This window comes from Monodelphis domestica, chromosome 2 (genome assembly GCF_027887165.1).
Source record: "Monodelphis domestica isolate mMonDom1 chromosome 2, mMonDom1.pri, whole genome shotgun sequence".
NCBI classification, from domain to species: domain Eukaryota; kingdom Metazoa; phylum Chordata; class Mammalia; order Didelphimorphia; family Didelphidae; genus Monodelphis; species Monodelphis domestica.
The window spans coordinates 190,647,817-190,659,704 of NC_077228.1; the positions used below are offsets into that span (position 1 = coordinate 190,647,817).

The window sequence follows — 11,888 nt, forward strand, 5'->3', positions numbered from 1 at the left end:
CTTTTGATGATTAACATACTCTTTCTTTTTATTGAAAAATTGTACTTAATTAACTTAGAATATTTTTCCATGATTACATGATTCATGTTCTTTCCCTCCCCTCTTCCACCCACTCCCAACTCCACCCCATAGCTGATGCACAATCCCATTGAGTTGTACATGTATTGTTGATCAAGACCTATTTCCATATTATTGATGTTTGCACGAGGATGATCATTTAGAGTCTACATCCCCAATCATAACCCCATCGAACCATGTGATCAAGCAATTCTTTTTCTTCTGTGTTTCTACTCCCACAGTTCTTTCTCTGGATGTGAATAGCGTTCTTTCTCATAAGTCCCTCAGAATTGTCCTGGATCACTGCATTGCTGCTAGTAGAGAAGTCCATTACATTCAATTGTGCCACAGTATATCCATCTCTGTGATTAACATAGTCTTGAAATGCCAGATACATATCCATTGCTCAGATCTTTCCAACTCATCAAGCCCTATTACAGTGTGTGCACTATGGTCACAAACTTTATGAACTTAGTCTTGCCATTATAGGACCTTATTAGCAAATATTCCCTAGAGCCAATCTTGTACATAAGAGGAATCACCTTTAGTGCTTGGTTAGTGTACATTGAAGCATTAATGAGAGTCCAATGCTAAGGTTCTGCTGGTCTACAGAACTAACAGAGCCAGCTCCAAAATTTTGGATTCTTTGCCCAGAACCACCCTAGGCTCTGATAAATGAACCCAGCTTGCCTGGCTCGAGAACTTCAGGTCTGTACAGCCACCATTTCAAAACCATGCTTACCTTTCCCCCTTTTTGAGTTCTTCTTTGAGTATTACCTTGCCCCTATTAAAAACATGATCTCCTTTAGGGCAGAGACTTGCTCGTATTTGTTTTATCAGGGCTTAACACAGTGACTAGGTATAATAAGTGCTTAATAAGTGACCTATGTATGTATGTATGTGTGTATGTGTATGTATATGTATATATAAAAATCTATCTATCTAAGGAGCAGCTGGATGATTCAGCGGATTGAGGATTGAGAGCCAGATCTAGATATGGAAGGACCTGGGTTCAAATGTGGTCTCAGACTCTTCCTAGTTGTGTGTCCCTGGGAAAGTCACTTAATCCCTATTGTCTAGCCCTTACCTTTCTTCTGCCTTAGAGCCAATAAACAGTATTGATTCTAAGACAGAAGGTAAGGGTTTAAAAAATAAAAAATAAAATAAAATAATCTATATGTCTACCTACATACATACATACATGTATACATAGAATATATATATCAGATGTTCTATATCTGATAGATAAACAGATAGATATTTATCTATCAGATATAATTAGACTTTCATCATTCAGAGAACCTGATCAAGGTAAGGTTTTATGGTTCTTTGAGAAACATCCTCTTTATATTGGGACCCTTGGAAGATTTCTTGGAACCCAGGAAAAAAATCCTCATAGTCATCTAACACAATCTGACAGTAACCAATGAGGCATGTACTTTCTGCTGACCAATTACCAATGCAACATTTAATTCAACAAGTGAAGGCATTAAGTATCTGTTATATTGCAGTGAGGATACAAAGGCAAAATAAAACAAAAACAAAATGATGCTGTGTATTTAAAAATGCTCTTATTTCAGTGTATATTTGAGCTTAAATTTTTCCTAATATATTGAAATGCTGCCATACCTGCCCTCCAAGGATTTTTATTATACTAAAGAGATAGGGGTGAGATGAGATTCATGTTGTTATAATAGATATAGGTCTGTCCTTGAAGCAAAAAATAACCATAGTAATAATAACAGTAGCATTTGTATAGCATTTTAAGACTTTAAAAGCTTTTTTCACATATTACCTCATTTGATTCCCATAAGAACCCTGAGAGGTAGATACTAATACTGCCATTTTTCATATAAAGAACTGAATCTGAGAGAGTAATTTACCCAAAATCAAACAGGTAGTAACAGAGACAAGATTTGAACCTATATCTTCAGGTTCCAAAGCAGTATTTTTTTTTCCGTTGTACCATTTTGTACATCTTTTCAGAGTATGTCAAGGTCTGGCAAGTGAGATAAATCGTGATAATTAGAGACAAATCATATTCATGAGAGCTATGGACAACAAAAAAATTTCTTCCAAAAATCACTTTCCACCATAACTTTCTGACTACCCCAACTGCATTTATCTGAATGGGAGTCTCTGGGGAGAAGGCATCATCACCAAAGGCTCCATCACATGGATATTCTAATTAGAACTTGGAGACCAATTTATTCAACATGTTTCTCTTTACTTGAGACTCCACCTGCTCTTATTAATGACTTCTGGATGAGTCACAGGACCTCAATTCAAATCCTATCTCTGCCACTTACTCCATGTGTGACCTCAGGCAAAATCATTTCGCCTCTTTGGGTCCTTATTTCCTCACTTGTAAAATGAAGTTGAATTAGGTGAACTAAGATCCCTTCAAACTCTAAATCTATGATCCTCTAATCCTATTTATTTTTCAAATCCCCATCATTTGGATCTTCAGTCTATAAGAAAACTTATTTTCCCCTGTCCCTCTCTTCCTGGACCCTCAACCCTATATCCTAGCCTATTTCATTAACCTCCTATGCCCACCATCTCTCCTCTAAATCAAACACCCATAAGAATGCCAGCCATGAGACCTCACCATAAGCAATAACTAGTTTACATCCAATATCCTGAACATAGAAATTCACCTCTTTGATCACCTTCCCACTTCCTCTGACCAAAAAGAAAACCCTTGTAGCCAATGTGCACAATCAAGCAAAACAAATCTCCACATTGTTCATGTCTTCAATGGATGTCTTATTCTGCATCTTGAGTTCATCATCCCTCTTTCAAGAAATAGATAGAATGCCTAATTACTGGTCTTCAGGAATGATGGTTAGTTATTTCATTGATCAGAATTCTTAGGTGATCCAAAGTTATCTTCCCTAGTTCTGCTCATTATATTCTATATCAGTTCATATAAATCATCCCAGATTTCTCTGAAACTATACCTTTCATGATTTCCTTGCATTTATATACCATAATTTGTTCAGTCATTCCCTATTTTATTTGATTGGCATTTCCTAGATTTCCAGTTCTTTGCCACCACAAAAAGAGATGCTATCACTATTTTGTACATTTTCCTCATTCTTTGATCTCTTTAGGGGTTCACTGTGTTATTCCTCATGAACTTAATCTGAATTATGTTCTCCAATCATAAGATCATATCTTCATTGACAGAGCCAGAAGAGACCTCAGCAGTCAAGTCCACAATCTTTCCCAGTTAGTTAGCTTGTCTATTGCTTGCTTCTAGTTTCACTTCTTGACCCTCTCATTAAGCCATTTTGACAAGACACCTTTCCAATGGAAGCAGCTGACTTGGTCAGTCTATTCCACCTGCCATATTGGCTAGTGACTCTTACAGGATTCATAGACACTCCTAGTTGGAGCTTGTGATCTTTAGGAGTTTAGCTTGCTTTTGAAGCCATGGTTTTCTATCTAACAGGACAGAGTAGACTAGAGATAGGCAAGACCTAGAGATTAGACAAATCCAGTGGGGTATGTCAGGAAAGTAGAATATAGATGGGGGAGAAAGCAGTAGTGTACTCCTGGGAATAGCGAATCTGAGTTCAAACCTGGGCATTACCATTATCTGTGTAACCTTGGCACAAATTACTCATTTTTCTCTCTGGTATTCAATTTCATCATCTGTAAACTAAAGTGGATGGACCAGGAGATGGCCCAGCAGATATGTATTGCCTGGCAGGAAGAGTCTGGCAGGAAATTATTGATAGAGGTCTTGACAATAATCCTTTATTGAGTCCTGATAGGGAGTTTCAGGTCTTTATTGAGTGTGTGATAGTAACAATTCAGTCTTGGAGGTTTAAGTTCTCTTTAAGTCCCTGGGAAAACCAGAGATATATAAGATACACAAGGCACTCTACCTTAGGGAGCATGAGACATGGAAGGAATTCAGACAGAAGGCAAAATAAAGGCAGAAACCAATAATAGATATATGAGATCTGGATCTAGAAATGACCTTAGAGATCCTACAACCTCTTTACTTTCTAGATGAAGAAATGATCTAAAGGAGTGATGTGCCTTGCCCATTCTCATACAAGTAAGTATAAGAGCCAGGATTTAGTACCTCTGATACTAAATCCACTATTCTTTCTACTGTATCACTGGAACTGGGGTATAAGGCAGGTGCTTTGATTAGATCAGAAATATAGCATCCTAGCCAAAAGGAAAGTTGTCCCTGAGCCTGAAGTTTCTCCATTTTAGCATACATTTTTCTGTAAGTAATGCTTCACCATTAGATGTGTTCCTTTATGACTGAGTTGCCCCATAGATATTATTACTCTTCTGAAGTCCTGGGGGAAAAAGGCAAGGACCCAGTTGTTAGAAACATGATTCAAGATTAGAAAAGGGTACTACAAGTTTTTCTACTGCTAAGTAATAGTTCATTATATTTTCCCTGCACAGGGGCCAGGTCTATCCCAGTGTGTAGGACCAATCAAGTTGCTTTTACCCTTCCTGATCCTGCTGAAGAACCACCAAAATCAGTGAACATGTTTGCTTTCCTATATCAACTCTAACAAAGTAGAACAATTTTAATACTGCCCACGTTGACAAAACTTTTATAAACAACAGATAGTTAGCAGTCTGTATATGGCAAATGCCTGAGATTTCTAAAGATCTCCCTTTCCTTGAGAAAGCATTCCTTGGATTGAGTTTAAAGACCTACTTTCTAAAATGGGAGAACATGAAAGCTAGATGGTACAATGGATAGAGTGCTGGTCCTGAAATCAGAAAGACTCATTTTCCTGAGTTCAAATCTAGCCTCAGACATTTACTAGCTATATAATCCTGGGCAAGTCACTTAACCCTTAGTTTCTTCATCCATAAACTGAGTTGGAGAAGGAAATGGCTAACTACTCCAGTATTTTTGCCAAGAAAACCCTGAAAGGCATCACAAAGAGTCATACAAGACTGAAAAATGACTGAACAACAAATTTTTAAAAAGGAAAAGAAAGTAAAGAATAATAGACAAATAGGACCAAATGCTACATTGGAACCATTAAATATAAAACAAACTAGAGAAATGTCCCCTGGACCTTAAGGGGGTCTCCTCATGAAGGAAAAGATTTGTAGGAGAATACAGGCAAGAATGACATGAGATGAGTGGATGGACTGAAGTTATGAGGCAGCCTATTCAAAGAGGGCAGCCTTTGGGGAGTCATTATACAGAGCAGTTAGGTTATCTTTACACTCATGTATCCTTATGAGTATGATGATGTGGGTCACAAAAGAGTGAACCGTCATTCGACCTCAGCTCTGAGAGGAACATTGCTGACAATTTTATCTCTCAGATTAAAGATTAACTTCCTATCCAGGCATCTGAGACTCTACGCTGTCTGGTTCTAATCTACCTGTCCAGACTTATTTCACATTAATTATCTCCTTCGACACTCTTTGTTCCAGCAAAATTGGACCTCTTGCTGTTACTTAAAATTGATGTGCCATAATGATATTACAGTATGCCTCTATGAGAACATATCTACACTCAGTCTCTACAAGTGGTACATCCCACGCTTCAACTCATCCTTTCTTACCTTTGACTCTTAGAATCTCTCTCCCTTCAGCACAGTTGGCACTTTCTCTGTGAAAGTATTTCTTCCAGTGTTCTTTCTCTCTTTAAATATTCCTAGAGCTTTATTTTTTAAATCTTTACTTTCTGTCTTAGTAACAACTCTAAGACAGAAAGGCAAGGGTTAGACAAATGGGGTTAAGTGACTTGCCCAGGGGCACATGGCTAGGAACTATCTCCTAGAGTTTAATCTGAGCTCACCTCTGTCCCTTCACTTTCTATTCTATACTAAAGTTATTTCTTTTCTTATGATATCCCTCCAGTAGATTGAAAGCACCTCAAGGTCAGGTTCCATTTTGTATGGGTATTTGTTTCCCTAGGACTTGCCAAAGTGCTTTTCAAATAGTAACTAATTAATGTATATTAAAATGAATTGAACTGAAATTGCATTTACTCTTCAGATCATCATAATTCTCACCTGACTACATCATGAAGATTTTTCTTGTTGTCTTTCCTAGATGATGCATACTTGCTTCAGGGACTTAATATAGAGGAACTATATCCTGAGACCTCTAGCTTCATTACCTACGATGGGTCAATGACTATCCCACCCTGTTATGAGACAGCAAGTTGGATAATAATGAACAAACCAGTCTACATAACCAGGATGCAGGTGAGTAGCTCTCTGGCCTCTGGGAAGAAGAGAATTTGGTAGAAATATTGGCCCAGTCCTTTGTAATGATTTGAGTTTAAAATGCTTTCATCATTTTGCCCTTGAGAAGAACAGAGGAGCATCATTTGAGTCAGGAATAAAATGCCTACCTGCTAAAAGGGAGTGCATGATAATATGGAAAGCACTGAATGAGGAATTAATACCTGGATTCTAACTGCAGCCCTCCCACTCTCTGCCTTTGTGACCTTGAATAAATCATTTTTCTTCCTTGACATTGAGTATCTACTTCCAAGAAATAAGTGTTGAAGTAGATCAGGTCTGAGGACACTTCTAGATGGGATAGTCTATGATTCTGTTTCTAATTCTGTAACATGGATTTATTCTGAGCCCACTGTGTAAGGACCAATCTGGTACATTTATGGCCCTCCCCACCAGGGTTATCTAGTACTTTAAAGAGGTTGAGAGGGGGTATCGCAGTCTCTCAATCAGAGTCCCTATCCATATTGTTTTCAACTCAATTTTATGGGCCTAGTAAAGACTACCCCAGTTCCTTTTGACCATTTACATTACATTAACTTTCATAAAGGAAGATTTATTTCAAAGCTTATAGCTAGAAGAACATGTAAATATATAAACATTTCCTTCCCATTCCTAGGGAGCATAATCTTCCCTATGCCACCTAAACCTCTGAGAAGATTAGACTTGCAGTTGGATAACATCCAGGACCACTTCTCCTCAAAACTTCCCTGCTGAGCAAACTACCACATCTGACCTGGAGTCCTAGGCACTAGAATCTCAGATTGAGACTCCTCTATCTCTCTCCCTCAAACTATAGGGGACAAAGAGAACATACTAAAGCCCCAATCCTATTTCTTTGGATAATATGGCCTCTGAGGGGAAAGAGGATACCCTCAATTTCTTCTACTCCCTACTCTGCTATGGTAGGATCTTACTTGAAATTAGTGAAAGAATCTTATAACCCTGGGCATGTCAGAAAGAGCAACTGTAAATAAGGTAAAGAAGGTTTAAAAATGTAGACATTGCCGGTTACCCAGCCAATGGAAAAAAAGACTGCTCTCAGCAACATGGTAGTCTAACATAGAATACTTACACATGTACCACCTAGTTGCCTCTGTACAGAAGTATAATTGGACAGAAAGTATAACTGAATTCATCACAAGCAAAGCTTTATCTAAAGGGATTTTTGCCACCAGCCTCCCTTTCTAACTAGTCCTTATCTCCTCACCCAACTACTCTTTGCCTTGCCTTGTTCTGTCTTCTGAATGTTTAAGTGGGTGGGTGATTGGTATTTCATAACTGAGCATTCTTGAGACTTCCTCCCTAAACAAACTGATGTCAGGCAAAATGATAAGCTATGTGTTACCAGTTGCTTGTTTTCTCACAGATGCATTCCTTACGACTGCTCAGCCAGAATCAGCCATCTCAGATCTTTCTGAGCATGAGTGACAACTTCCGGCCTGTTCAGCCACTCAATAACCGTTGCATCCGTACCAACATCAACTTTAGTTTACAAGGGAAAGACTGTCCAAATAACAGAGCCCAGAAGCTACAATATAGAGGTGAGCATAACCTCCCTGGAAAGCCCTAGTATTTGGCCTGCCCCACTGAGCTCTAAGCAACAAACTTCTTTTATACTTAACTCCTCAATGGCCTATGTTTTTGTTAACCATTAACCCATTTGGAGAATAATCCATGGGAAAGATGGCTTTAAAAGATGCACTAGTATATGGAGAACAGCTTTGGCGGAAGTATATGGTTATACAAAGGGGAAAAGCCAGGGGACATAAATATATCATCAATAACCTGAGGACAATAGAAAGATTTCTCAGAAATTCAGAGCCCCTACTGCATTCTTCCTAATGCAAAATACACATTTTCCACTCTTCTCCTATCTGCATCACCAAATGCCAAACTTCCCTCAGGGGATGCCCACCCTGATGACATATGAATTAGGTCTTTCAGCAGCTCCATGATCTCATCAAGGTAGCCACTCACTCCACCATAGCCACATATTACAACCCATCTATCCCTTCTTAGTCTATAGGTTTCTTATCCATGTTGTTCCATAAATCCTCCTTAGGGACTTGACTTAATGTGTTGAAGGCCTTCCTCTTGATCTTATAAATATGTTATGGACTTCAATCTAAGAGGAAGTAAATAGAGAGTCAGTCTTGGAAGTGAGAAATTCTGGGCTCAAATCTCACCTCCAGCATATACTGTAGATGTGACCCTATGCAAGACACTTAAGTTCACTATGCTTTAAGCATTTCTCTAACACTGAGCTTTTAGAGCAGATGCTAATCCACAGTGATAGGGGGGAGTTTCTTCACTGCAAGTTCCCTGCACAAATGAAATCATAGGTTTGATTTGTTAAAAAAAAAAAATAGGAGCAACAATAACAACAAATTGGTCCACAAAAAACTTCTGATGCCTCATTATACCATAGAGCTGAGTCTAGGTCCTCAAAAATAATGCAAAAGAAATACAAACTGCGCTGGATACAGCCAAACTGGAAAGGCTCCAAGTTCAGATCCACCAAAAGATTGCATTTATCTTATCTGAGGATCAGCGTAGTTAGTCTGACTATAGGGTAGGGAAGTTTGGGGCAATTTCCAAAGGTATGGGCCAACTTCTAGAGAGCCAGTGATCCACATCTGTGAGAGAATGCCCATATAGTCAGTCAACAGACATTTATTAAGCACTAATTGTGTCAAGAACTGTGCTGAGAATGCAAAGAAAAACAAAAACAAAGTCCTTGCCTCAAGAAACTCACATTCTAAAGGGGGAATCAACATGCAAACACCTCTGTGTATAGAAGATATATACAGGGTAATTTGAAGCTAATCTCTTTTTAAATTTTACTTATTTTTAACATTTTTTCTAAATTTTGAGTTGGAACTCAACCCCTTACCTACTCATTGAGAAGGCAAGTGATAAGACAGTAATTATACAAGTGAAGTCATGCAAAATATATTTCCATATTAGCCATGCCAGAGAGGAGGGAATGGAGGAAATGAAGGGAGGAGAGAGAGAGAGAGACAGAGAGAGAGAGAGAGAAAGAGAGAGAGAGACAGAGAGAGAGAGAGAGAAAGAGAGAGAGAGAGAGAGAGAAGAGAAGAGAAGAGAAGAGAAGAGAAGAGAAGAGAAGAGAAGAGAAGAGAAGAGAAGAGAAGAGAAGAGAAGAGAAGAGAAGAGAAGAGAAGAGAAGAGAAGAGAAGAGAAGAGAAGAGGAAAGGAAGGAAGGAAGGAAGGAAGGAAGGAAGGAAGGAAGGAAGGAAGGAAGGAAGGAAGGAAGGAAGGAAGGAAGGAAGGAAGGAAGGAAGGAAGGAAGGAAGAGAGTGGGAAGGAGGGGGGAAGGGAGGGAGGAATGAAGGCAAGAGGGAAAGAAGAAATGAAAGAAGGGAAAAGTTAGCTTCAAATGGCCCTTAGAGCTTATCAGTTCCTTCTCTGGAGGTGGATAACATTTTTCATCATGAGTCCTTTGGAATTGTCTTAGATCACTATATTGATCAGGATAGTTTAAGTTTTCCACAGACGATCTACATTATAATATTGATATTACTCTGTTCAATGTTCTTCTAGTTCTGCTCACTTCACTTTGTATTAGTTCATATAAAAATCTTCTCAGGTTTTCCTGAACTCAATCCCCTCCTCATTTCTTATAATACAGTAATATTCTATTACAACCACATACCACAATTGGTTGAGCCATTCCCAAATTCGTGGATATACCCTCAATTTCCAATTCTTTGAATAAAAAGTAATCTCAAAGGGATAATCTCATTGGCAGTAGGGGATAGAGAAGGGATAGAAAAAGCCTCCTGCAGAAGGTGAGATTTGAGCTGAGTCTTGAAGAAAGCTGGGGAAGGAAGCAGGGGTGAGGAAAGAAAGCATTTCAAGGCATGGGAGATAGCAAGTGCAAATACATAGAATCTAGAAATGCAATGTCACATAGGCAGCTCAGCTAAGAACATTGAGGAGGTGCCAAGAGTCAGAGGTTCAGATGAGCTATGGCTCGGGATAGACTATCTGCTAAATAGATACAAGCATAGATCCTCAAAGTATTCCTATATCACTGTAGTGATTGAGGTGGTGTATCTGTTGTCCCCATTCCTCCTGCATGAATTAGACGATAACTGAAAGGTGAAATGACAATAACTTCATTCTGTTCTTCCCCTCTCCTTTCAGTAAATGAATGGCTGCTCAAGTGAAGAAACCAGACCCAGATGAATTCCACCTCAGTGAAATCCTACAACTGTGAAATGACGTAACCTAGAATGCCCCCCTTCCCTTCCCTTTCCCTTCTCCTCTGCCCCAAGCTTCATTCATTCTCTGGACTGGTCCTTCCTACATGACAGTAGCTACAAGCCTGTGACACAGGAAAGACTCAGACACACATAGACACACACCCGCATACATAATTCAAACAGACACACAAAAGCTGCCATGATGGGAAGTCGAGTTATTTTTAAAAATAAAAAAGGTAATTCATAAGAGATCTGTCTTAGAAGATAATAACTTCAGTAAATGTGATTACAATTTTGATACCTTTTTTCCTGAACTAATGAAACTACACAGTGAGACTTTTCAGCCTTTGTATATATGAAATCTTCCCAAAAGAGAGAGAATGAAAAAAAAGAAAAAAGAAAAACACAGCTTCTCCAGCATCAGATGGACTTTTCTATTTATCAAGTAACCCTGGACAGCTGCCCTAGCATCCTCTCCCTAAGGGTGGCTGGCAAGTCAGGATAAAGAAGGTGGTTGATGAAACTAATTTCTAGATTATGATCATTCTGTTTATTTACTTAAAAAAAGGTTTTAACAGACAAATGTCAAGCGATACGCATTGTAAATATAACACTGCAGACTATTGAGAAATTGAATTCTTTCCCTCTTTGTCACATATCTGTAGTAGGATTTGCCAAGATCAGAATTGATTCATTTTCTGTTCCTTGTTTTCCAAAGGTCATTCATTGTGTTTGGTTACTGTTAACAACTCAATAAATGTGTTTAACAAGTTAATTTAGTACCCTGCCTTTGTCTTATTCATCTTCCTTCTCCTGGGGTATGCCTGCTACTCCAGCCAAACTTCTGTCCTTGTTCCTACATCTCTTTCCTTGTTCCTCTGCAACTCAAATCAATTTAACGGACATTTATGCAGACAGTTTTATTGTGTTAATCACAATCAGGTATGTATTGGTCAAATACAGATAACTTCAGTTTGGTTTTATGACTAATTAATGAAAATTAAACATCAGAACAAGAAGGCAAGTAGATTTCTTTTGTTTGAAACTGCTATTCCTCTATGTTCTGGGAAGACCCACACGACCATATATGTTCCTGGAGAAGGGGCACGTATATCTTCTCTGCAAATACAAGATCAAACACTGTAATGGTCACTCACTGTGTGTGGTTACTGTCAAGAAATCAATAAATGTATTTAATGAGTCATTCAGTGGCTGTGTCTGAGCTTCTTATGGAGTTGTGAAGCATCTAAATAGTTCATTCTGGGTCCTGTTGGTCCAACAGCCATTGCAAGGCTTATAGTTAAATAGTCAGAGAAACCTGTTTGCTCATTCCTAAAGTCCATTACTT

General features: G+C 38.6%; 1 protein-coding gene across 3 annotated transcripts in view; it reads left to right on the forward strand.

Moving 5' to 3' along the window:
* Positions 1 to 11,315, forward strand: part of CA10 (carbonic anhydrase 10) — a 732,369-nt gene extending 721,054 nt beyond the window's left edge. For all 3 annotated transcript variants that reach the window (XM_001369655.4, XM_056816569.1, XM_056816570.1), the window contains exons 8-10: positions 6,118 to 6,272; positions 7,678 to 7,852; positions 10,482 to 11,315. In XM_001369655.4, the coding sequence (XP_001369692.1) occupies positions 6,118 to 6,272; positions 7,678 to 7,852; positions 10,482 to 10,504 (353 nt within the window). In that variant the 3' untranslated portion in view covers positions 10,505 to 11,315. The remainder of the gene's footprint in view (positions 1 to 6,117; positions 6,273 to 7,677; positions 7,853 to 10,481) is intronic.
* The last annotated feature ends 573 nt before the right edge of the window (positions 11,316 to 11,888 follow it).